General features: G+C 48.6%; 1 protein-coding gene across 1 annotated transcript in view; it reads left to right on the forward strand.

The window, feature by feature from the left end:
• nup214 (nucleoporin 214) overlaps positions 1–27,167 on the forward strand; it is a 159,804-nt gene that overhangs the window by 88,871 nt on the left and 43,766 nt on the right. Inside the window, 4 exon segments of the mRNA XM_085965133.1 lie at positions 1,405–1,533; positions 3,360–3,468; positions 22,901–22,976; positions 24,704–24,812. Coding sequence (XP_085821259.1) covers positions 1,405–1,533; positions 3,360–3,468; positions 22,901–22,976; positions 24,704–24,812 — 423 coding nt within the window.

Here is a 27,167-nt window from a genome sequence, read left to right on the forward strand (position 1 = left end):
ACCCATCACCCCCTGTGCTCACTGCCCTGTGCCCTAACTCGCACCAAGTCCCGTTCACCCATCACCCCCTGTGCTCACTGCCCCGTGTCCTAACTCACACCCAGTCCCGTTCACCCATCACCCCCTGTGCTCACTGCCCCGTGTCCTAACTCACACCCAGTCCCGTTCACCCATCACCCCCTGTGCTCACTGCCCCGTGTCCTAACTCGCACCAAGTCCCGTTCACCCATCACCCCCTGTGCTCACTGCCCCGTGTCCTAACTCACACCCAGTCCCGTTCACCCATCACCCCCTGTGCTCACTGCCCCGTGTCCTAACTCACACCGAATCCCGTTCACCCATCACCCCCTGTGCTCACTGCCCCGTGTCCTAACTCGCACCCAGTCCCGTTCACCCATCACCCCCTGTGCTCACTGCCCCGTGTCCTAACTCACACCCAGTCCCGTTCACCCATCACCCCCTGTGCTCACTGCCCCGTGTCCTAACTCACACCCAGTCCCGTTCACCCATCACCCCCTGTGCTCACTGCCCCGTGTCCTAACTCACACCTAGTCCCGTTCACCCATCACCCCCTGTGCTCACTGCCCCGTGTCCTAACTCACACCCAGTCCCGTTCACCCATCACCCCCTGTGCTCACTGCCCTGTGCCCTAACTCGCACCAAGTCCCGTTCACCCATCACCCCCTGTGCTCACTGCCCCGTGTCCTAACTCACACCCAGTCCCGTTCACCCATCACCCCCTGTGCTCACTGCCCCGTGTCCTAACTCGCACCAAGTCCCGTTCACCCATCACCCCCTGTGCTCACTGCCCCGTGTCCTAACTCGCACCCAGTCCCGTTCACCCATCACCCCCTGTGCTCACTGCCCCGTGTCCTAACTCGCACCCAGTCCCATTCACCCATCACCCCCTGTGCTCACTGCCCCGTGTCCTAACTCACACCCAGTCCCATTCACCCATCACCCCCTGTGCTCGCTGACCCGCATTGGCTCCCGGTCCGGCCACCCCATAAATTTAAAATTCTCATCCTTGTGTTCAAATCCTTCCATGGCCTCGCCCTTCCCTATCTCTGTAACCTCCTCCAGCTCTAAAACCGCCGAGATCTCTGCGCTCCTCCATTGACGGCCTCTCTCTCCTTTAAGACACTCCTCAAAACCGACCTCTTTGACCAAGCTTTTGGGCACCTGTCCCAATATCTCCTCATGTGGCTCGGTGTCAAATTTTGTTTGATAATCGCTCCTGTGAAGCGCCTGGGGACGTTTTACTACGTTAAAGACGCTGGATAAATACAAGTTGTTGTTGTGTTGAGGAATTTCATAACTTTACACAGATGGCTTCTCAAAAATGTTTTTTCTTTTCCCCCGCCACCCCCCCCCACCGCCCGCCCGCACGCCCATTCCCATCAGTTCCAAAATCAATGGGTAAGACGGTGAAGCATGGAGCACCAGCTGCCGAGAAGCCGGCCACCAGTGTCCCTGCTGCCGAAGCCGCTGCCCAAGCAGCTTTCCGGAGACAGATGGCCAATCAGGCGCCAGGTAACCAAACTACTGACCGTGACTGGTACAGAGAGGCGGGTGTTGGGGGCGGTGGGGGGTAGGCTCGCAGCCGCTGAGCACCTTGGTTTGAAGATAAATCATTAACGCATTCACAAAAATAAAATCAAAATCAAGTAAATTCCACGGATGTGGTGCTCCAGACCCCCGCCTGAAATATGTGCTGCACTGTCGGAGGTGCCGTCTTTCGGATGAGACCTTAAACCAAAGTCCCCGTCTGCCCTCGGATGGGCTTAAAAGTTCCCGCGGCCACTATTCCGAAGAAGAGCAGGGGAGTTATCCTCTGTGTCCTGGGGCCAATATTTATCCCTCAACCAACATCACTTTAAAAAAAAAAAATGATCTGCTCATTATCACATTGCAGTTTGTGGGACCTTGCTGTGCACAAATTGGCTGCTGTGTTTCTTACATTGCAACAGTTGCTACACTATCAAAAGTACTTGATTGGCTGTAAAGCGCTTTGGGACGTCCTGAGGTCGTGAAAGTCGCAAAATAACTGCAAGGCTTTCTTTTCTTTTTTCATGTGCTTAACACCAGCCAGTGGTGATGGGGGAGGAGAGGGGACGCCGAGCCCTGGCCTGAGAACCCTTGGCAATCTGGCCTACGAGCCTCCGAAGACTTGGTTGTGTCTCTTACTCATTGGGTTTGTCCTGTCTGAAATGTTGTGGGGCCCTGAGGCTTCTTCGTGTTGCCTCATCGTTGGATAAATCCTAAAGCGGAACTTCAAAATCAGTTATGTTTGCAAATTAATGGGGTTTAAACTTTACATGTGGCCCCTTGAGGGTCCGTGCCTTTACCTCAAATGGCAACAAAGACAAAAAGCTGGGATGCTCCTGAGCTACAGGAATGCACGAGTGGTCTTCAGTTAATACACATGGGGGGGGGAAAGGGGGAAGACAACCAATATCTAAGACTTTGGACCACTGCCGTTTGATGATCACTGCCCTGCCAGTTCCCTGAAATTCGCAATTCTACCAACAAAATTTTGGCCTCAGATGAGAGTCCATCTCGCGCTAAGTGTGAAGGGTCGCTGTGGCATTTTTTCACCTGGAGATGGTTAGTTCCAAAGCTGTTAGACAATTGAGCGGTTCAGAAAGTGTCAAAAGGCAGAATGCACGTTGTAAAATCATCTGATTTGTATTTGTAACCTCCTAGCACACAATCAACAACAACAACTTGCATTTGTGTAGCACCTTTAACGTAGTAAAACGTCCCAAGGCGCTTCACAGGAGTGGAATCAGACAGAATTTGACACCGAGCGATATTAGGACAGGTGACCAAAAGCTTGGTCAAAGAGGTCGGTTTTAAGGAGCGTTTTAAAGGAGGAGAGAGAGGCGGAGAGGTTTAGGGAGGGAATTCCAGATCTTGGGGCCCAGGCAGTTGAAGGCACGGCCGCCAATGAAAATCAGAGATGCGTGATAGGCCAGAGTTTGAGGAATGCAGAGATCTCAGGGTTGTAGTGTTGGAGGAAGTTAGAGCTAGGGAGGGGGCAAGGCCATTGGAGGGATTTGAAAACAAGGATGAGAATTTTAACATGGGCTCCAGGTCTGACATTGCCTGAATGTCGGTCAGCAAGCAATCCTAAGCGACTGTTGTATATGAAATGTAAATTAGACTTACTTGCTCTGCACTTAGAGGCAGGAAACCCTATGACAATAGACAACCTTTAAGACTTAAGCATGGTGTAACAAAGTTCTCTAACATTATTATACCCTTTAAATCTGTCATATTAGTGGCAGAAAAAGTGTATTTAATTGATAAATAGTGATTAATTTTGAATCATGTTTTATTTTTGTTTTTAAACTTAGGTCCCAGTGCTCCCCTCACAGAACCCACACTAAAGAGCGTTCCTCCGGTGTCCAGTGCTCAAGTCGTGAAAGATGCAGGCCCGCCTCTGAATCTGTCAACTGTCAGCAGGTGAGTAACAACGGTTACCGCTTGGGGAGGTGGAGGAAATGCAGCTTCTTGTCATCAGTGAGTTGGAATCTGCTCTTTTCAATCACCTGTTTTAAATGGTGCCTTAGCAGATACAGAAGGAGGCTGTTCAGCCCCTCGAGCCTGTTCCGCCATTCAGTTAGATCGCGGCTGATCTGTATCTTAACTCCATCTTACCCGCCTTGGTTCTGTATCCCTTAATACCCTTGCCCTAACAAAAAGTCTATCAATCTCAGTTTTGACATTTTCAGTCGACCATTTTAAAGGAGCGAGTTCCAGATTTCCACTACCCTTTGTGTGAAGAAGTGCTTCCTGACATCACCTCTGAATGGCCTAGCGCTAATGTTAAGGTTATGCTCCCTTGTTCTGGACTAGCCCCCTGCACCCGCCCCCACCCCACCCACCAGAAAAAATAGTTTCTCTCTATCTATTTTTATCAAATCCTTTATAAACACCTCAGTTAGATCACCCATTTTTTTTTTAGTTCAATTGAAGTGCAGGTTCTGTACAATCTGTCACTAACGCGGGTTGGTAGCTATACAATTGACAGAATATGCACCTTCATGAAGATAATATTCTGGTATCTGATAGCAGGATTTGCCTTTATGGGCTGTATAGAGGTGTACTGGAGCTAAATGGGCGTGCTGGGGAATTCTGTACGCTGATTAGACGATGCGTGGGAGTTAATTTGATTAAATCTTAAATAGAGTCATAGAGTTTTACAGCACAGAAAGAGGACCTTCGGCCCATCATGTCTGCGCCGCCCATCCATCCCTGTCCAGTCTAATCCCATTTTCCAGCATTTGGTCCATAGCCTTGTATGCAATGGCATTTCAAGTGCTCATCCAAATGCTTCTTGAATGTTGTGAGGGTTCCTGCCTCCACCACCCTTTCAGGCATTGAGTTCCACATTCCAACCACCCTCTGGGTGAAAAAGTTCCTCCTCAAATCCCCTCTAAATCTCCTGCCCCTTACCCTGAATCTATGCCCCCTTGTTATTGACCCCCCTACTAAGGGGAAAAGTTCCTCTTTATCTACCCTATCTATGCCCCTCATCATTTTGTACACCTCAATCAGGTCCCCCCTCAGCCTTCTTTGCTCCAAGGAAAACAACCCCAGCCTGTCCAGCCTCTCTTCATAGCTGAGGCACTCCATCCCAGGTAGCATCCTGGTGAATCTTCTCTGCACCCTCTCCAAAGCAATCACATCCTTCCTATAGTGAGGCGACCAGAACTGCACACAGTACTCCAGCTGTGGCCTCACCAGCGTTTTGTACAGCTCCATCATAACCTCCCTGCTCTTATATTCTATGCCTCGGCTAGTGAAGGCAAGTATCCCATATGCCTTTTTAACCACCTTATCTACCTGTTCCGCTGCCTTCAGGGATCTATGTACATGTACACCAAGGTCCCTCTGACCCTCTGTACTTCCTAGGGTCCTACCACTCATTGTGTATTCCCTTGCCTTATTTGTCCGTCCAAAATGCATCACCTCGCACTTTTCAGGGTTAAATTCCATTTGCCACTTTTCCGCCCATCTGACCAACCCGTTTATATCGTCCTGTAGCCTGAGGCTTTCCTCCTCACAATTTACCACCCCACCAATTTTCGTGTCATCTGCGAACTTACTGATCATACCTTTTACATTCTCATCCAAATCATTTATGTAGATCACAAACAACAAGGGACCCAGCACCGATCCCTGAGGTACCCCACTGGACACAGGCTTCCAGTCACAAAAGCAACCTTCGACCATCACCCTCTGCCTCCTGCCACTCAGCCAGTTTAGGATCCAACGCGCCAAGGCACCCTGGATCCCATGGGCTCTTACCTTCTTGACCAGTCTCCTATGCGGGACTTTGTCAAAAGCTTTACTGAAGTCCATGTAAACCACATCCACAGCATTTCCCTCATCCACCCCCCTAGTCACCCCCTCGAAAAATTCAATCAGATTTGTCAGACATGATTTACCCTTGACAAAGCCATGCTGACTATCCCCGATTAATCCTTGCCTCTCCAAGTGGAGACTAATTTTGTCCCTCAGAATTTTTTCCAATAATTTCCCTACCACAGATGTTAGGCTCACTGGCCTGTAATTCCCTGGTTTATCCCTGCTACCCTTCTTGAATAATGGTACTACGTTAGCTGTTCTCCAGTCCTCTGGTACATCCCCTATGGCCAGAGAGGTTCTGAAAATTTGTGTCAGAGCCCCTGCAATCTCCTCCTTTGCCTCCCACAGCAGTCTGGGATACATCTCGTCCGGGCCTGGGGATTTATCCACTTTTTGGCCTGCTAAAACCGCTAGCACCTCCTCCCTCTCGATGCTAATATGTTCAAGTATGTCACAGCCCCCTTGCCCGATTTCTATGTCTGCATCGCCTTTCTCCATAGTGAACACAGATGCAAAAAATTCATTTAAAACCCCGCCTACATCATCTGGCTCTACACACAGATTGCCACTTTGGTCCCTAATGGGCCCTACCCTTTCCCTGGTTATCCTCTTGCCCTTAATATACTTATAAAACATCTTAGGATTTTCCTTTATTTTGCTCGCCAGTGTTATTTCATGGCCCCTCCTCGCCCTCCTAATTTCTTTTTTAAGTATGCCCCTGCATTTTTTATACTCCTCTAGGGCTTCTTCCGTCTTTAGTCTTTTGTAACTGCCAAAAGCCCCCCTTTTATTTCTAATGCATTTTTGTATATCCCTTGTCATCCAAGGTTCCCTTTGCTTGTTGGTCCCACCCTTGACCTTTACAGGAACATGTTGGCGTTGTACTCTCTCTATTTCCCTTCTGAAAGTCTCCCACTGTTTTGATGCGGATTTTCCTATAAGTAGCTGCTCCCAGTCCAATTTGGCCAGATCCTGCCTTATCATATTAAAATCGGCCTTCCCCCAATTTAGAACCCTTATTTCCGGGCCGTCTTTGTCTTTTTCCATGACCACCTTAAATCTCACCGAATTGTGGTCACTGTCGCCAAAATGCTCTCCTACTGACACTTCCACCACTTGCCCGGCTACATTCCCCAGAATTAGGTCCAGTACCGCCCCCTCTCTTGTAGGACTTTCTACATGTTGGCTCAAAAAGCTCTCCTGGATGCACTTTAAGAATTCTGCACCCTCTAAGCCTTTCACACTCTGACTATCCCAATTTATATTGGGGAAGTTGAAATCCCCCACTATTATTACCCTATTATTTTCGCACTTTTCTGAGATTTGCCTACATATCTGTTCCTCTATCTCCCCCTGACTGTTTGGGGGCCTATAGTACACTCCCAGCAAAGTGCTTGCCCCCTTTTTGTTTTTAAGTTCTACCCATTTGGCCTCATTAGAGGAACCCGCTAATATATCATCCCTCCTTACAGCAGTAATTGACTCCTTAATTAATATTGCAACACCCCCTCCCCTTTTACACCCCACTCTGTCTCGCCTGAAGATTCTATACCCCGGAATATTGAGCTGCCAGTCCTGACCCTCCCTCAACCATGTCTCCGTGATAGCAACAATATTGTACTCCCATGTGTTCAACAACAACTTCAGTTCATCCACCTTATTTGCAAGACTCCTTGCATTAAAATAAATGCCTTCCAGCCCTGCCATATTCTCTTTTGCCTTCACATATTTGCTTTGCCTTCCCAGCTGACTAGTTTTTCCCTCTGTATTTGGCTGTAAATCACCCCCTACTATAGCTCCACTCTGTACCCCATCCCCCTGCCAAGTTAGTTTAAACCCCCCCCAGCAGTGCTAGCAAACCTCCCCGCAAGGATATTGGTTCCCCTCTGGTTCAGGTGTAAACCGTCCGACTTGTACAAGTCCCACCTTTCCCAGAAGCAGACCCAGTGATCCAGGAAACTAAAGCCCTCCCCTCTGCACCATCCCTTTAGCCACGCATTCATCTGTTCTATCTTCCTATTCCTATACTTACTAGCACGTGGCACCGGGAGTAATCCAGAGATTACAACCCTTGAGGTCCTGCTCTTTAATCCTTCACCTAGCTCCCTAAATTCTTGCTGCAGGACCTCATCCCTCTTTTTACCTATGTCGTTGGTACCAATGTGGACCACGACCACTGGCTGTTCACCCTCCCCCTCCAGAATGCCCTGCAGCCGCTCAGTGACATCCTTGACCCTGGCACCAGGGAGGCAACAAACCATCCTGGATTCACGTCTACGGCCACAGAAACGCCTATCTGTTCCCCTTACTATAGAATCCCCTACCACTATTGCTCTCCCACTCTTTTTCCCCCCTTCCTGGGCAGCAGGAGCACCGCCAGTGCCAGGAAGTTGGCTGCTGCTGCCTTCCCCTGGTGAGTCATCCCCCTCAACAGTATCCAAAGCGGTATACTTGTTTGAAAGGGGGATGTCCGCAGGGGTTCCCTGCACTACCTGCCTGCCTTTGTTGCTCCGCCTGATGGTCACCCCCTGTGCTGCCCTACCCTGAGGCGTGAACAACTCGCTAAACCTGCTATCCACGAGCCTCTCAGCATCGCGTATGCTCCAAAATTCATCCACCCGCAGCTCGAGCGCCACAATGCGGTCTACAAGTAGCTGCAGCTGGATGCATTTCCCGCACACATGGTCGCCAGGGACACTGGCAGTGTCCCTGATTTCCCACATAGAGCAGGAGGAGCAGAACACGGGTCTGAGCTCTCCTGCCATGACTTACTCCTTTAATTAATCTAAAAATTTATTCAGTACCCCAGTTACAGGTATACTCTAGGGCGCTTTATTTACCAACTGTCCTCACCACAACAGAGCCCCTAGAAATTTAACACCACAGAATTCAAGCTTGTAATGAAAAGAGAGAAATACTCACCAACCAATCACTTACCTGCTCCCTGGTGACGTCACACCCCGATTACTTTTTACCTCTCTGCAACTACCGAGCTCGCAGACTGGAGTTTGGTATTGCCTCTCCTGGCCTCGCCGCCGCCGAGTCTCCCTCAGGTCCCGCCTCTCGCTGCCTGCCGCCGCTGCTCTGAGGCCTCTCCTGGCCTCGCTGCCGCTTTTTATCGCCGCCGCCGAGTCTCCCTCAGGTCCCGCCTCTCGCTGCCTGCCGCCGCTGCTCTGAGGCCTCTCCTGGCCTCGCTGCCGCTTTTTGTACCTCGCCGCCGAGTCTCCCTCAGGTCCCGCCTCTCGCTGCCTGCCGCCGCTGCTCTGAGGCCTCTCCTGGCCTCGCCGCCGCTTTTTGTACCTCGCCGCCGCCGAGTCTCCCTCAGGTCCCGCCTCTCGCTGCCTGCCGCCGCTGCTCTGAGGCCTCTCCTGGCCTCGCTGCCGCTTTTTGTACCTCGCCGCCGCCGCCGAGTCTCCCTCAGGTCCCGCCTCTCGCTGCCTGCCGCCGCTGCTCTGAGGCCTCTCCTGGCCTCGCTGCCGCTTTTTATCGCCGCCGCCGAGTCTCCCTCAGGTCCCGCCTCTCGCTGCCTGCCGCCGCTGCTCTGAGGCCTCTCCTGGCCTCGCCGCCGCCGAGTCTCCCTCAGGTCCCGCCTCTCGCTGCCTGCCGCCGCTGCTCTGAGGCCTCTCCTGGCCCCGCTGCCGCTTTTTATCGCCGCCGCCGAGTCTCCCTCAGGTCCCGCCTCTCGCTGCCTGCCGCCGCTGCTCTGAGGCCTCTCCTGGCCTCGCTGCCGCTTTTTATCGCCGCCGCCGAGTCTCCCTCAGGTCCCGCCTCTCGCTGCCTGGGGAGCGATTTGTAGGATGGCAGCACAGAGCAGGCTCGAAGGGCAGAATGGCCGACTCCTGCTCCTATTTCTTATGTTCCACGTTCCATACAGTTCCAAAGTAGAATTACTCTATCCCCCCCCCCCCCCCCCCCCTCATCAACCAGAACTCGGTGCTGCTTCACACTTATTTCATGCTGTGTCCCTCTTTATAATTACTTACTGTTCAGGGTTGACTTCTATTTTCGTATCTCCATAATTCTCCTGTACATCTAATGAAGTTAATTGCTTTTCAAGCTGGTTGTCTATTGATGTTGGTATGGGAACCAACACGCTTGCCTATTAGACATGCCGTCCGCTCTCGGTCTTGCCTTTCAGCACGTAAAGAACTCTGCAAAAGTTCATAGTTCTTTTTCTTCGTGAAATTGAATTGAGTCTGTGGTTTTCCCTATTAATGTTTACTAGGGGTTATTGTAGGTTTGGTTTCTGCTGTGGGCGGTGCTGCGCTTTGTAGTCGCCCCTTTAGGCGGCCCCATTGCTGCCCTGGTTCAGGTGGAGAATGAACAGAAAATACACTGGGGAAAGATGGTGGCAGTGTTGGTGGTCTGGGCCAATAGGTTACATGTTACATAGTATTTGCAGCACAGAAACAGGCTGTTCGGCCCAACAAAGTCTAGGTGACATGAGGAAAAAAAAATAATGCAACGAGCGGTTAGGATTTGGAATGCACTGCCTGTTGGGGCGGTGGAAACAGATTCAATAGCAGCCTTCAAAAGGGAATTGGATAAATACTTGAAGGAGAAAGAAATTGCAGGGATATGGGGAAAGAGCGGGGGAGTGGGACTAACTGGATTGCTCTTCGAAAGAGCCGGTGCAGACTCGATGGGCCGAATGGCCTCCTTCTGTGCTGCACTGTTCTGATTCTATGCCGGTGTTTATGCTCCACACGAGCTTCCTCCCACCCCTCTTCATCCTCACCCCATCAACCTGTCTTTCTATTCCTTTCTCCCTCGTGTTTATCTAGCTTTCCATTAAATGTATCTCTGCTATTCGCCTCAACTACTCCCTGTGGTAGCGAGTTCCACATTCTCACCACTCGCTGTGTAAAGAAGTATCACCTGAATTCCCGATTGGATTTATTAGTGTCTAATCTTATTTATGACCCCCAGTTTTAGTTTCCCCCACAAGTAAAGGTTTCAAAGTCCAGAACTTATGGAAAATGTATTTCGGAACATTTCTGTAAGCCTAACATACATAACGTTTCATGGCGAGACACCTGGTTCTCAAAGCACAAGAACTTGCATTTATATAGCACCTTTTAAAGTGGCAAAAACGTCCCAAGGCGCTTCACAGGAGTGTTAGCAGGCAACATTTGACACCGAGCCGCTTCATGAGATATTAGGGCAGGTGACCAAAAGCCTTGGTCAAAGAGGTTGGTTTTAAGGAATGTCTTAAAGGAGGAAAGAGAGAGAGATGGAGAGGTTTAGGGAGGGAATTCCCCAGCTTGGGGCCCAGGCGGCTGATGGCACGACCACTAATGGTGGGGCGAAAGGACTTTTATGCCTTGTAATAGCAAGAGGCCAAAATTGGACACACCTGTGTACACAAGCATCAGCGTGTATTTCTGCGCGCACACACAGACACAAACACATACAATAATGACACCGTAAGCCTACTGTAAATGCTATATAACTACAACAATGTGCATTTATGTAGCGCTTTTAACATAGTAAAACATCCCAAGGCGCTTCACAGGAGCGTAATCAGACACAAATTGACGTCGAGCAAAGATGGAGATATTAGGATAGGTGACCAAATGCTTGGTCAGAGGTTTTAAGGCTGATTTGAGCACATTGGCAGGCTGATGCAAAGACTGTGCATTGTAGAATTAGACGCTCTGAGACACGGGTGCATTTACTCCGCAAATTTAGTGTTAGTGCAGTTTTCTTCGCACCAGTGCTCATCGTGTGATGTATATCTGGAGTCATGTACTATTCGAGTAAAGGACTTTTATGCCCAAGAGTGACTTCAAGGCGCTAATTCTATGATGCACAGATGTTGTCACTGAACCATTCAAGTGCTATATAACTGAATCCTGAGAATCAATAACCTTGAAATAACTACTGCAAAAGACAGCAACAATTCTACGTCAGTTTAGTTCAGTTTGTGTGCTGTTCAAGTGCTCAATGTGTGATAACACTAGCCCACCTGATGCAATACCATGGCGTGCTATCAAGTTCAAAGTCAATATCGAAACGGGATATTAATCCATAGGTTTAAAAAGAAATGTTCTATCTGACAGCTTCTATAGATATGTGAAGAGAAAAAGATTGGTGAAGTCAAGCGTAGGTCCCTTGCAATCAGAATCAGGGGAATTTATAATGGGGAATAAAGAAATGGAAGACCAATTAAATGCATACTTTGGTTCTGTCTTCACACAGGAGGACACAAATAACCTTCCAGAGATGTCGGGGAACACAGAGTCTAATGAGAGGGAGGAATTGAATGAAATCAATATTTGTAGGGAAATGGTGTTAGGGAAATTGATGGGATTGAAGGCCGATAAATCCCTAGGGCCTGATAATCTACATCCTAGGGTACTTAAGGAAGTGGCCCTAGAAATAGTAGATGCATTGCTGGTCATCTTCCAAAATTCTATAGACTCTGGAACAGTTCCCATGGATTGGAGGATAGCTAATGTAACCCCACTATTTAAAAAAGGTGGTAGAGAGAAAACGGGGAATTATAGACCGGTAAGCCTGACATCGGTAGTGGGGAAAATGCTAGAGTCCATTATAAAAGCTGTAATAGCAGAGCACTTGGAAAACAGTGACAGGATCGGACTAAGTCAACATGGATTTACAAAAGGTAAATCATGCTTGACTAATCTACTGGAATTTTTTGAGGATGTAACTGGTAGAATAGATAAGGAAGACCAGTGGATGTGGTGTATTTGGACTTTCAGAAGGCTTTCGATAAGGTCCCGCATAAGAGATTAGCGTGCAAAGTTAAAGCACACGGGATTGGGGGTAAGGTACTGTCTTGGATAGAGAACTGGTTGGCAGACAGGAAGCAAAGAGTTGGAATAAACGGGTCTTTTTCCGAGTGGCAGGCAGTGACTAGTGGGGTACCGCAGGGATCGGTGCTAGGACCCCAGCTATTCACAATATATATAAATGATCTAGACGAGGGAACGAGATGTAATATCTCCAAGTTTGCAGACGACACAAAGCTGGGTGGGCCTGTGTGCTGTGAGGAGGATGCAGAGAAACTCCAGTATGATTTGGACAGGTTGGGTGATTGGGCAGATGCATGACAAATGCAGTATAATATGGATAAATGCAAGGTTATCCACTTCAGTGGCAAAAACAGGGGGGCAGATTATTATCTTAACGGCAATAGATTGGGAGAAGGGGAAGTGCAACGAGACCTGGTGTCCTTGTGCACCAGTCGCTAAAGGTAAGCATGCAGGTGCAGCAGGCGGTTAAGAAGGCAAATGGTATGTTGGCCTTCATAGTGAGAGGATTCGCGTACAGGAGCAAGGATGTCTTGCTGCAGTTGTACAGGGCCTTGGTGAGACCACACCTTGAGTATTGTGTGCAGTTTTGGTCGCCCCATCTGAGGAGGGATGTTCTTGCCATGGAGAGAGTGCAGCGAAGATTCACCAGACTGATACCTGGGATGGCAGGAATGACGTATGAGAAGAGATTGGGTCGATTAGCCTTATATTCGCTAGAGTTTAGAAGAATGAGAGGGGATCTCATTGAAACGTATAAAATTCTGACAGGACTGGACAGACTAGATGCAGGGAGGATGTTCCCGATGGTCGGGGAGTCCAGAACCAGGGGTCACAGTCTAAGGATAAGTGGTAAGCCATTTAGGACAGAGATGAGGAGGAATTTCTTCACCCAGAGAGTGGTGAACCTGTGGAATTCTCTACCACAGAAGGCAGTTGAGGCCAATTCATTAAATATATTCAAGAAGGAGTTAGATATATTTCTTAAGGCTAAAGGGATCAGGGGATATGGGGAGAAGGCAGGGACAGGGTCCTGAATTTGGATGATCAGCCATGATCTCATTAAATGGCGGAACAGGCTCGAGGGGCCGAATGGCCTACTCCTGCTCCTATCTTCTATGTTTCTAAAACAACTACTAGTAATTTTCAGACTATTAATCCAAAATCACTGTACAGTCCAAGGCACAAAGCACAGAAGGAGGCCATTCAGCCCATCGTGTCTGTACCGGCTCTTGATAGAGCTATCCAATTTATCCCACTCCCCCTGTGCTTTCCCCATAGCCCTGCATTTTTTCCCTTTTCAAGTGAACAGTTCTGGCCTCCATATTATAAAAAGGATATAGAAGCACTGGAGAAGGTGCAAAAAAGACTTACTAGAATGATACCAGAACTGAGAGATTATACCGAACTCTGAGATGATACCTATCGGGGAAGATTGAACAGGCTGGGGCACTTTTCTCTAGAAAAGAGAAAACTGAGGAGTGACCTGATAGAGGTCGTAAAGGTTATGAAAGGGTCTGATTGGGTAGACATAGAGAAGATGTAGGGAATTCAGGAGAAACTTCTTCACCCAGAAAGTGGTTAGAGTGGAAGTCACTACCACAGGGAGTACTTGAGGTGAATAGCAGAGATGCACTTAAGCGGAAGCTAGATAAGTACATGAGGGAGAAAGGAATAGAAGGATATGTTGATAAGACGAGATAAAGTAGGGTGGGAGGAGGCTCGTGTGGAGCATAAACACTGGCACGGACTAGTTGGGCCGAATGGCCTGTTTCTGTGCTGTCGACACGATGCAATTCTTCCACCCCGGAAATCTACAGCCTGGAGTACAAGAGATTTTTATTATTAATAAAACAAATGAATGTTTCTGCTGAAGAGATTTATGTGTTAACTTTGTGGTCCTGCCTCTGTGCCCATGGCCTTCCAGTCACCATGGCACTACAGAATCTATTTAATTAAAAATCTATCAGACAGCCCATGTTTCTGTGGAAGATTGGTAGAGAGGTGTCCGGGCAGAATCCCAGTGGTTTGGATCAGAAAGCAGCTGTCCATGCAGTCTAACATGCTGCTGTGAAAGCACAGTTGCTATTGCTAATCCTCACGAGCCTATAATGTGTGCTTTATTTAAAAAAAATAAATCCACAGTAAGCAGGATTGTATCGTGGTCCAAAGCAATTGAAAACTGTAGAGGAGAGAACTCTTCCACCTGGAATTTGTGTAAACCCAAAAAAAACTGGTTTGGGACATTAATCCTTTTCAAGGGCAATGTTCTGGCTTCACCAGGGCAACTTCCCTTTCATTTCATTTGCGTCAGTGGAGAAGATGGTAACTTTGAGTGAATCGGTCACCATTCATAGGAGCAGGAGGAGGCCATTCAGCCCCTCGAGCCTGTTTCACCATTCAATGAGATCATGGCTGATCGGTACCTTCGCTCCATCCACCCGCCTTGGCTCAATCTCCTTTATACCCTTGGCTAGCAAAAATCTATCGATCTCCGATTTAAAATGATTCATTGAGCCAGCATCGACCCTTTTTTATGGGTGAAGTGTTTCCTAACTTCTCTCCTGAATGGCCTGGCTGTTGCGGTTACGTCCCCATGTCCTAGACTCCCTCACCAGCTGGAGTTTATTAGCTTGGATGAGTATATTCATGTGGTGCACTTTTAAAAGACAGCATATTCCTTCACCTTTGCCACAATCAATTCTCAGTGAGAGAAACATCACACCTCACGGATAAGCAGATTTCTGGGACTCAAAGCTTGTTGACCATAGAAGTTGCAGCTTCAGGCTTGTTGCCTTCATCACAATCAGCATCGTCTTCCTCCTCTGCATTCTGCTCCTCCTCCTCCTTTGTCCTCCTCTTTTTCCCTCCTCCTCCTCTCTTTCCCTCCTCCTCTTTTTCCCCCCCTCCTCTTTTCCCTCCTCCTCTTTTTCCCTCCTTTATTCCCTCTTTTCCCTCCTCCTCTTTTTCCCTCCTTTTTTCCCTCTTTTTCCCTCCTCTTTTTCCCCTCCTCCTCCAACTCCGCCAGTGCCAACTCCCACTCCCACAAATTGTTTGCTTTCTCCACTTTCCACAGTAAAATTCCAGACTGAAGTTCTCCCACTCCGCCCACCCCACCCCCGCCCTTTCTCCTCACCCAAAGGAAACATCCCAAGTCCTGACCTGTACAAATGATCTGTTTAAATAACAATCCTTATCTACTTTCTTTGGAGCTTCTAAACAGAGCAGTTCAATGAAATATCCTGCTTTTTAATTTGCATCAAAAAAAATCCTTGAAGATCGGATGAACTGATGGTGCTGCCTGTAATGCTATACAGCAGCTTGCCCTCAGTCTAAAAGCCTGCTGAGCATTTTCTGTTGATGGGGTCACCGTGCCCTCGATAATAACTCGCTGCTGCAGAGGTTTTTATTTGATGCGGTATTTTCCAGATAACCTGTGATCTCGCCACTCCCAAAACGGGCTTTTTAAAATGACCATAAAGTGTGGTTTATATGTTGATGGCAAACGAGATTTTGAAGGACGCAATCTGCATGTGTTAAAGTTCGTAATTCGAGCAGAGCAACGCACAATGTGCGTGTTGGGACCTATGCTCAAAGCAAATCCAAAATGTATGGGGATAATCCGTCCAGAGACTCGGAGGTTGATATGTGCGCGTAGCTTACCTTCATAATTGTAACTTCTTATGGAGCGCCGTGGCTCAGAACGGTGAGGAAAAAGCACAGGGAGTTGTTTATACGGCTGATTTTGATTGAGGTTATTTACTGCAGCAATAGACACCAATCGATTAGTAAAATTCTTAGCCGAAAAATATGACCATTTTAATTCTTTTTATATTAATCACTTCCCCCCTCCCGCTCTGACCTCCCCCCTCCCGCTCTGACCCCCCCCTCCCTCCCGCTCCCCCCCTTCCCTCCCGCTCCCCCCCTTCCCTCCCGCTCCCCCCCTTCCCTCCCGCTCCCCCCCTTCCCTCCCGCTCCCCCCTCCTCCCGCTCGGACCCCTCCCCTCGGACCCCCCCCTCTCCTCCCCTCGGGCACCCCCCCCCCCTCCCCCGGCTCGGTCCCTCTCAGACTCCCTCCCGCTCCCCTTCCCTCCCGCTTAGACCTCCCGCTCCCCTTCCCTCCCGCTTAGACCTCCCGCTCGGTCCCTCCCTCTCAGACCCCCCCCTCCCTTCTGCTCGGACCCCCCCTCCCTCCCGCTCGGTTCCCCCCCTCCCTCCCGCTCGGTTCCCCCCCTCCCTCCCGCTCGGTTCCCCCCCTCCCTCCCGCTCGGTTCCCCCCCTCCCTCCCGCTCGAACCCCCCCTCCATCCCGCTCAGTTCCCCCCCCTCCCTCCCGCTTGGCCCCCCTCCCTCCCACTCGGACCCCCTCCCTCCCCCCCATAAATTTTTATTACCCCTCATTCACATTGTTCTTTAGCTGCTGACCTGTGCCTCACACAAGTCTCTCACCGCCTTCATCACACCCCCCATAATGTGCTATCTGCGTCTCACCCAGGTGCTGACATTGACACTAAGGAGTACCTTCCACATTTAACCTTTGGGTATCTCTATTCAGACTCTTGCAGAGGGAGCACGCTTCCTGTCCACAAACCATGCCTTCTGTTGCAAATTTTGGTTGTGCTTTTCCATTAGCATTCCCCATTCGGTTTTACTCTGGCAACTGTCCCAATGTAGGTGCTATGAGGTGGTTTTGGAACGGGTTACTGAAGCCTTTTGTGTATAAAAAAAACTGAACGTGGGCAATGCAACTCACAATTTACTCGCAAAGCAAGTAACTCTGTAACAGCAGGTTACAGACTACAGAGTGCTGTTGGGCTGCGAATTGTGCCCTGCGGACTGTATCTCATACGTAGCAATACAAAATGTGAAGTGCTTGTGATTGACACCATTAAGCTGGGCTGCAATGATCCGAGTACATCAACAACAACAACTTGCATTTGTATTGCGCCTATAACATCGTAAAACATCCCATGGCGCTTCACAGGAGCGTTGGCGCTTCACAGGAGCGGAATCAGTCAGAAACGGACACTGAGCAACATAGAGATATATTAGGACAGGTGATCAAAAGCTTGGTCAAAGAGGTAGGTTTTACGGAGTGTCTTAAAGGAGGGGGGAGTAAGGCGGAGAGGTTTAGGAAGGGAGGGTACGGTAAAATGTGATCACTGATACAGTGTCAGCCGTGGCTCATTGGCAGCACCCTCGCCTCTGAGTCAGGAGGTTGTGGGTTCAAGTCCCATTCCAGAGACTTGAGCTCAAAAATCCAGGCTGACACTCCCAGTGCAGTGCTGAGGGAGTGCCGCACTGTCGGAAGTGCCGTCTTTTGGATGAGACGTTAAACCGAGGCCTCGTCTGCTCTCGAAGGTGGATGTAAAAGATCCCATGGCACTATTTCGAAGAAGAGCAGGAGAGTTATCCCCGGTGTCCTGGACAATATTTATCCCTCAATCAACATCACTAAAACAGATTATCTGGTCATTATCACATTGCTGTTTGTGGGAGCTTGCTGTGCGCAAATTGGCTGCCGCCTTTCCTACATTACAACAGTGACTACACTTCGAAAAGTACTTAATTGGCTGGAAAGCGCTTTGGGATGTCCGGTGGTCGTGAAAGGCGCTATAGAAATGCGGGTCTTTCTTACTTTCAGTTCAGACGTGGGGTGAAAATCACCTTTTACTGTGGTTTATGAAATGAGTGTGATAATGTTGATGAAGTTCCCAGTAAGGATAACTTAATACAACACATCATTAACATTGGCGGTTGGCACTTTACCTTGATACTGTGGGCCTGGAAAATGCAGGCGTTTGTTTCCTTTTGTGTGGCTCATCCGTCGCAGCAAAGTTGATTGGATTTTGGGAGAAAGTACTAGTCACAAACTAAACTTTCTGCAAAGCAAAGGGAGCCCCACACTGCTGAAATGTGAACTGCCCAACACTGGCCTTCTCGCTCGTTGCCATGGAGAAAGGCTCCCTCGATGAAAAGTTAATGGCACTCTGCTGTATAATTCAAATCCTATTCCTGACCAGTTGGGCAGAGGATGGCATTTGCACTGGGCATTGACAGCTTGGTCTGTCACTCACTGGGCACTGGCGGGTCGCCCCCCCCAATCACCATCGCTGTGCACTGGTGGCTCGCCCGTCTGGTTCCCCCCCCCCCCCCCCCCCCGTCCCCCCGTCGCTGTGCACTGGTGGCTCGCCCATCTGGTCCCCCCCCCCCGTCGCTGTGCACTGGTGGCTCGCCCGTCTGGTCCCCCCCCCCCCCCGTCGCTGTGCACTGGTGGCTCACCCGTCTGGTCCCCCCCGTCGCTGTGCACTGGTGGCTCGCCCGTCTGGTCCCCCCCGTCGCTGTGCACTGGTGGCTCGCCCGTCTGTCTCCCCCCCCCCCCCCGTCCCCCCCCCCCCCCCGTCGCTATGCGCCGGCCATCTAGTTTGTGTAAACTTCACCCCTCTGAAGCATAACATGGTATTCTTGTCAAACAATGGGTGACGTATATATTTGCTGCCTTATCACAGCCTCAGGATGTTTCAGAATCAATGGAAAATTTTTGAAGTGCAGTCACTGTTCTTAATCTCTCTCTCTCCCTCTCTCTTCATATCCATCTCTTTCCCCTCTCTCGGGAGAACGCCCTGCTCTTTGAATAGTGCCGTAAGATCTTTTACAACCACTTGAGCTGCCAGGCCTGGGTTTGGTATCTCATCTGCCGGCCAAGATTATGTACATTATCGAAGGCTGTTTGAAAGTTGAGGTGCACTATCGTCCATCGCCTTTCCCCTGTAAATCCGGATGTTTCTTCCTAGTTGGTCGAGCAAGTTCCACCCTTTCAAAGCCATTTTGCTTGTCATTTATTAGATACCTTTAATACAAGTACTCTTATACTTTTCATCAGTTTTTCAATTGTTGAGGTCAGATTTTCATCGCCCCACCCTTGGCGCTGGAATTCCCTCCCTAAACCTTTCCGTCTCTCTCCTTCTCTCTCCTCTTTTAAGATGCAAGTCTTTTACCTCTTTGACCAGGCTTTTGGTCACCTGCCCTAATATCTTTTCAGTGTCAACTTTAGCTCAGTGGCTAGCTATATAAATGCAAGACTGGAGAATTTTAGCTATGAGGAGAGATTGGATAGGCTGGGGTTGTTTTCTTTGGAACAGTGGAGGCTGAGGGGAGATTTGATTGAAGTGTATAAAATTACGAGGGGCCTAGATAGAGTGGATAGGAAGGACCTATTTCCCTTAGCAGAGGCGTCAATAACCAGGGGGCACAGATTTAAAGTAATTGGTAGAAGGATTAGAGGGGAGTTGAGGAGAACTTTTCTCACCAGAGGGTGGGAGGGGTCTGGAACTCACTGCCTGAAAGGGTGGTAGAGGCAGAAACCCTCATCACATTTGAAAAGTACTTGGATGTGCACTTGGAGTGCCGTAACCTACAGGGCTACGGACCAAGAGCTGGACAGTGGGATTTGGCTGGATCGCTCTTTTTCAGCCAGCCCAGACACGGTGGGTGGGCCAAATGGCCTCCTTCTGTGCTGTAAATTTCTATGATTCTCTTCTGTAAGGCTAATGAGATTACAGTTGCCAGGTGTGGCCCAGTCACCCTTGAATACAGGGATAATATTTACCTGTTCCCAATTTGTCGGAGACGCCCAGGTTTTCACCATCTCCCTCAAAGACCTTCTGTGCTTCACAAAACTGCTCCCTTGTCGCTTAAGTACCCTCCAGGGGTATAGTTTATATCACTCTGGATTTATTAGTTTTCAGCCCCATCATCCTGTCTAGAGCCTCTTTCACTAATATCAGAACCCTAGAAAGCATATAATGTGTGCTTGTCTTTGGATGGTGTATGCTTCGTGTCCTCCTTGGTAAAAAGCCCCCGAGAATTTGTCATGTAGCATGTTAACGATCTTCCGTTCATCCTCTTGTTCAACTCCATCCAAGACCCTTAGGGTTTCAGTTCCTTGCTTGATTATCCACTTGCCGTTAAAGAATGAGAAGAATTTTTTGCCGTTGTTTTGCATTTGCTTCTTGGCCCTTTGCCAATCTCTCTCGTTACCCTGGTTAGACACACCTGGAGTGCTGTGAGCAGTTCTGGGCACCACACTTTCAGATGGATATACTGGCCTTGGAGGGAGAGCAGCGTAGATTTACTAGAATGATACCTGGATTCCGAGGGTTAAATTACGAGGAGAGATTACACAAACTAGGGTTGTATTCCCTGAAATTTAGACGGTTAAGGGGTGATTTGCTCGAAGTTTTCAAGATATTAAGGGGAACAGATAGGGTAGATTTCCGCTGGTTGGGGAGTCTAGGACTAGGGGACATAGCCTAAAAATTAGCGGCAGACCTTTCAGGAGTGAAGTTAGGAAACACTTCTACACACAAAGGGTGGTAGAAGTTTGGAACTCTCTTCTGCAAACAGCAATTGATGTTAGATCAATTGTTAATTTTAAATCTGAGATTGATAGATTTTTATTAGCCAAAGTTACTGAGGAATCTGGGGCAAAGGCGGGTATATGGAGTTAGGTCGCGGATCAGCCATGATCTGATTGAATGGCGGAACAGGCTCGAGGGCTAAATGGCCTCCTCCTGTTCCTATGTTCCTACCCTGAATCTTTTTTCACCTTCTGTACAATCTTGTCCAGTGGTTGGTCTCTCTCCCTTCTCCCTAGCTACTTCATTCCAATAATAAAAATCCTAATCCCTTTTTTAATTTTCCTGTTTTATCTATTTTGGAACCATCTTGGGAAATGGATCCAACACACTGGCCCAGAAATTCGGGTCGAGGGCTTCCTGCGGGTGTAAGCCCCCGACCTGCACTTACCTTGCGCACCGGTCGTTGAGCTGTGGGCCCCGTGGAATTCCGATCCTGGGCCTGCTCCAACTGCCGGCGCGCAGTGCTTGCGTATCCCAGGGGCACAGTTAGTTCGATGTGGGCCATGGAGAGCCAATGCTTCATCCATAAGTTTGACAGGAAGGGCTGTCAAACTTATAAATACTACAAGCCCCAAAACATCACTAAATCTTCAAATAAATTTTTCAAAAAATCACATTTTTTAAATTAACTATAAATTACATGAAATAACTATTTTAAACAATTTAAATTTTTGAAAAAAATAATTTTATTTTCTAACGGGGCTAAAAATAAACTTACCTTTCTTTAAAGTATTTAAAAATAATAAACCTGTGAAAAAAATGTTTTAATTTTAATTAATTCACCACTTACCTTGTAAAAAGCAGGACTTGCGACTGCTTTTTATATGTGTAACTTCTGGAGACTTACCCCCCCGGGAAAACCTGCAAAAAAACCGTAAGTTCGATGCGCACGCGTTCGAACTCTGAACCCCTTCGTTCAGAGGAACGGAAGTGCCGGTTTCCCGTGCATGCAGGAAACCGACACTTCCATTGGGCTTACGGGTGAGTACCCCGTGCGTACTCACCCGTAGGGACCCGAATTTCTGGGCCATTATCTCATCGTGACTAACTGCAGAGCTGAGGCATAAAAGACCAGGAAACATTGTATGTTCCTTCACCCGCTCTCTGTCCAAGGCTGCATGGAGGCAAGCGTGAAAGAGAGTAAAATGATGCAATGGAAATATTTTAAAGAAAGTTACAAAGGATAATAACAGAATAGACCAGGCGGCAACCATTCAAATGCAATGTTTGGCCTTCAGTGTTTATTCCAATAGTTTAGCCTTCAAAACTACTGGTATAAAACAGTAGTAACTCTGTGAAGATGTGACAAGGTTATATGAATGGAACAAGAAGAATATAGAGAGATTGGCTTTTATCTAGGATCTAATCCTCTTTTTCAGAAACGCCTCAAAGCGATTTGAGCACAAGTGCGATGATATTGTTAGACATTCCAAACAACAGAGAATTTGTGCACAACATAGATTCCACAATTAGCAAAGTCCTGGTTAATCTGCTTTGGGTATTGGTTCCCAGTCTGGCAATGCCACGATTTTAAAATTCTCATCCTTGTTTTCAAATCCCCCCATGGTCTTGCCCCTTCCTATCTCTGTAACCTCCTCCAGCCCTACAACCTTCCAAGATCTCTGCGCTCCTCCAACTCTGGCTTCTTGCGCATTCCCGATTGTGCTGCATGATTGGTGACCGTGCCTTCAGTGCCTAGGCTAACCCTAAGCTCTGGCTTTCCCTCCCTAAACCTCTGTCTCTCTGCCTCCTCGCTCCTCCTTTAAGACGCTCCTTAAAACCTACCTCTTTGACCAAGCTTTTGCTCACCTGTCCTCATATCTCCTTATGTGGCTCGGTGTCAGATTTTGTCTGATGACACTCCTATGAAGCACTCCTTGGGACATTTTGCAATGTTAAAGGTGCTGTATAAATGCAAGTTCTTGTCTCATCTGAAAGACGGCACCTCTGACAGTGCGGCGCTCCCTCAGTACTACACTGGCCTGGATTATGTACTCAAGTCTCTGGAGTGGGACTTGAACCCACAACCTTCTGACTCAGAGGCGAGAGTGCGACCCACTGAGTCACGGCTGACATCTAATGATTCCAGTATTGAACCATCCGACGTACTGGTTGACCCAATTGTATACCGACCCTTCCATTTTTCTTTTTTGCGATTGTTAGGATTTCCCCTGTAAAGATGGGTGGAAAATACTTGAAATTTCTTGGGTATTGTGTGATATAGAAATGATTCAACCATTAGCACACTTCTCCATTTGGAGGTATGTTCAGATGCAGTATTTTGTTCTTTAATTAATCTGTGCTGCCCTCTCTCTCTCTGTCTCCCCAGCCCTTCTGTGCCAGCCTCTACCACAGAGATTACCCCTCCGGTCTTGCCTACAGTGACCACGGCCCAGATCAAACCGGTAAGGTTACACTGTGTTTACTGATCTAATGATACGTGGTCTGGTTGTAGAAATGCACCTTTGTGTTGATTTGCATTTTATGACGGGGTTCACCACCGTGGTCACATGACACTCGGGGCGGGCGGGTCACCACCGTGGTCACATGACACTCGGGGGGCGGGAGAACGACGGCACCATGGTCACGTGACACTAGGGGGTCACCACCTTGGTCACGTGACATTAGGGGGGCGACACTGGTCACGTGGCACTGGAGGGCGCCATGGTCACATGACACTGGGGGGGGTAGTAACACTGGTCATGTGACACTAGGGGGGTCGCCACCGTGATCACGTGGTACTGGGGGGGGGGGCGACACCATGGTCACGTAGCACTGTGGGGGTGGGGGGGGGGGTCACCACGGTCTTGTGACACTAGGGGTCACCTCCGTGGTCACATGAGACTGAGGGTCACCGCCTTGGTCACATGACAGGAGTGGGCTGGGACCCAGCAGCGCGCGAGTCAGCGGATTGGGTACGAGGGGTGCCGTAAGCTTAGGGTGGGAGACATTGGGGAATATTATTCATTCAGAGGCGCTATTGTTACGCAGCAAATTTTCATGTTAGGAGGCTGAAAGGCAGCAAAATAAAAAAGTTTAAAAGAAAAACTGTTCAAGGTGGGTGGGGAAGAAAAATTTATCCGAAGGGGGAAAGCAAGATGACGGTGATGGTCTTTCTGGAAATTTCCAGAAATATTGTGATCGGGCGCTTTTTGAAGCCCTGCCCAATGGTTGAAAAGTGCATCTGCAGGCGTGACTGACAACTGGGAGCTGCTCGCTTGATGGGGTATCTGATCCAGCAACCACCTTGAGGCATAACAGGAATGATGACTCCCTGATAGGGAGTGCCTGATGTACATCACAACGTTAATACATAGATTGGTGTCTGTATTAAGGAAGGGAGGGGAATAGAAAGTGGTTTGGGGCACTGGAATTGTGGGCTTTGATTAGCTATTCTTAGTTGATTAGGTTTATTTATAATAATGAACAACTACTGTTGGCCAAATGCTTTGGTGCAGTTTTTTTTTAGCAAAAACCTTTTGCACTTGGCTTACAGGGTGAGGTGAGGCAATGTGTAAATGCCTCTTATTATTCCACAAACTACACCAATCACTGAAGGAAGTGTGCCGTTACTTTCTAAATTCGAGTTTACCCAAAGAAGGATACACTTGCCTTAGAGGTGGTGCAACAAAGGTTGACTAGAGTGATTCCTGGGATGAGAGGGCTGTCCAATGAGGAGAGATTGAGTAGACTACGTCTATACTCTCTGGAGTTTAGAAGAATGAGAGGTGATCTCATTGAAACGAATACAATTCTTACAGGGCTTGACAGGGTAGATGCTGAGAGGTTGTTTCCCCTGGCTGGGGAGTCTAGAACCAGGGGTCACAGTCTCAGGATAAGGGGTTGGCCATTTAAGACTGAGATGAGGAGGAATTTCTTCATTCAGAGGGTTGTGAGTCTTAGGAATTCTCTACCCCAGAGGGCTGTGGATGCTGAGTCGTTGAGTATATTCAAGACTGAGGTAGATAGATTTTTGGCACTAGGGGGATCAAGGGATATGGGGATTGGACAGGAAAGTGGAGTTGATGTAGAAGTTCATCCATGCTCTTATTAAATGGCGGAGCAGGCTCGCGGGGGCCGTATGGCCGACTCCTGCTCCTATTTCTTATGTTCTTATATTCTTATGTTGCAGGGACCTCAATTAAAAGTGCTGCCAGTGGTAACTGGGTCAGAATCGCCCTCATCATCCGTAACAAGCTTTACTTTCGCTCCCTCCGCAGGTAAGGGGTGCGGGATTCGCTGTGAGGGTTGAGTCTCGCTCACTGCCGTCAGGTGAATTTACTGCTGCCGGGGCAAGATAGTTTATGCTAATAGAGGTGTATGGGGACTTTGTGAAGGAGTGAGGCGAGATGGGAACTTGAGGCAGACGGCAATCTACGAATGGCAAAGTGGTAAACTTAACCGAAACGCAATGAAGCTCAGTAATACGGGATCACAGGCAAGCAGTTGCGATCCCGTAACGCTGTCACCATTAAATGTGTACTGCGGTATTGCACCCTGCAGAAGACTAACTAGTTGATGCAATGGGTTTGGGGATGTGAGCAGATATACAGGAAACTTTCGTTTATCCGGAGGTTAAATGTCCGGAAAGCTCTATCTACCGGCAAAATTCAGGAGTCGGTTCAGATAATTTTTTTTCTTTTCGTTGCTTCTTTTCTCCAGTCCTGGCTCTGCAAGCGTCTCTGTAGCTAAGCAACAGCTTCAGCTAGACGCTTGCAAGCTGCGCCGACTGTTTTGAAGCTGTAGCTAAGCAACAGGGTTTGTTGCTTCACACGGAGCTCTGAGCTCCGTATGTTTTAACATTAGCGCTGGTTTCTACGGCAGTTTTGATCTAACGGCACCAGCTCGGTCCCGTCGGTGCCGGATACCAGAAAATTTCCTGTATTGAAGTTTTATTGGAGGGGTGTCCATTGGTCCGCTGCAGAGCCCTGGCAATCTGAGGGGGGGTCATAGAATCACACAGCACAGGAGGAGGCCATTCGGCCCATCGTGCCTGTGCCGGCTCTTTGAAAAAGCTCTCCAATCAGCCCCGCTCCCCCAGCTCTTTTTCCGAAAGCCCTGAAAATGTTTTATCTTCAAGTATTTACCCAATTCCCTTGTGAGAGTTACTATTGAATCTGCTTCCACCGCCCTTTCAGGCAGCGCGTTCCAGATCACAGCAACTCGCTGCGTAAAAAAAAAACAATTCTCCTTTCCCTCTGGTTCTTCTGCCATTTACCTTCAATCTGTGTCCTCTGGTTACTGACCTCATTGCCAGTGGAAACAGTTTCTCCTTATTTACTCCTCAAAACCCCTCGTAATTTTGAACACCTCTATTAAATCTCCTCTTTACCTTCTCTGCTTCAAGGAGAACAATCCCAGCTTCTCCAGTATCTCCACGTAACTGAAGTTCCTCATCCCCTGGCACCATTCTAGTAAATCTCCTCCGCACCCTCTCCAAGGCCTTGACATCCTTCCTAAAGTGCGGTGCCCAGAATTGGACACAAGACTCCAGCTGGGGCTGAACCCCAGTGTTTTATAAAGATTTAGCATCACTTCCTGCTTCTGTACTCTCTGCCTCTATTTATAAAGCCACGGATTCCGTATTCTTTCACACCTTTATCAACTTGTCCTGCCACCTTCAAAGATTGTGTATGTGAACCCCCCAGGTCTGCACCTCCTTAAAGTTTACATCGCCTCTCCGCATTCTTCCTTCCAAAATGCATCGCTTCACACTTCTGTGTTCATCTGCCCTGTGTCTGCCCATTCCACCAGTCTGTCTTGAATTCTGTGGCCCTGGCGGTCAGGACAGGATTATTTTTAAGCATATCAAGGATTTCCTGTGCATGACATTAACGTGATTGATTTTATTCATCTTTTAGTTTGCTGAATGGAGCTGACAGGATAAAATGGATTGCCACAGCTCGAATCAGCCCATCAGTGGAAACTATATATTAAAAAGCACTTAATGACAGAGCAAAGGGGGTTCACTTCAACACTTGTCTTTGTTTAATTCATTCCGCGTCCTCACCTGCCTGTTTGGTGATACAGATGAGTTTTTAAAGATACGCAGCGTTTGGAGAGCAGGACATTCGCCAAGTGCTCTCCCTCAATCAAGACTGCCAAAGACAGTTTGTTTATCTCTGGTTGTCTGAGACACTGCTCGTACAGAACAGCTGTCTCATTTATTTACAAAACCGTACCCCACACTCTCCCGATCACTGCTTTCCCATTATTGCCCCACACTCTCCCGATCCCTGCTTTCCCATTATTGCCCCACACTCATTCCCGGATCCCTGCTTTCCCATTATTGCCCCACACTCATTCCCGGATCCCTGCTTTCCCATTATTGCCCCACACTCTCCCGATCACTGCTTTCCCATTATTGCCCCACACTCATTCCCGGATCCCTGCTTTCCCATTATTGCCCCACACTCATTCCCGGATCCCTGCTTTCCCATTATTGCCCCACACTCTCCCGATCACTGCTTTCCCATTATTGCCCCACACTCATTCCCGGACCCCTGCTTTCCCATTATTGCCCCACACTCATTCCCGGATCCCTGCTTTCCCATTATTGCCCCACACTCTCCCGGATCCCTGCTTTCCCATTATTG

Source organism: Somniosus microcephalus, chromosome 23 (assembly GCF_052327205.1).
Source record: "Somniosus microcephalus isolate GS21.2 chromosome 23, FLI_Smic_1.0, whole genome shotgun sequence".
Lineage (NCBI taxonomy): Eukaryota > Metazoa > Chordata > Chondrichthyes > Squaliformes > Somniosidae > Somniosus > Somniosus microcephalus.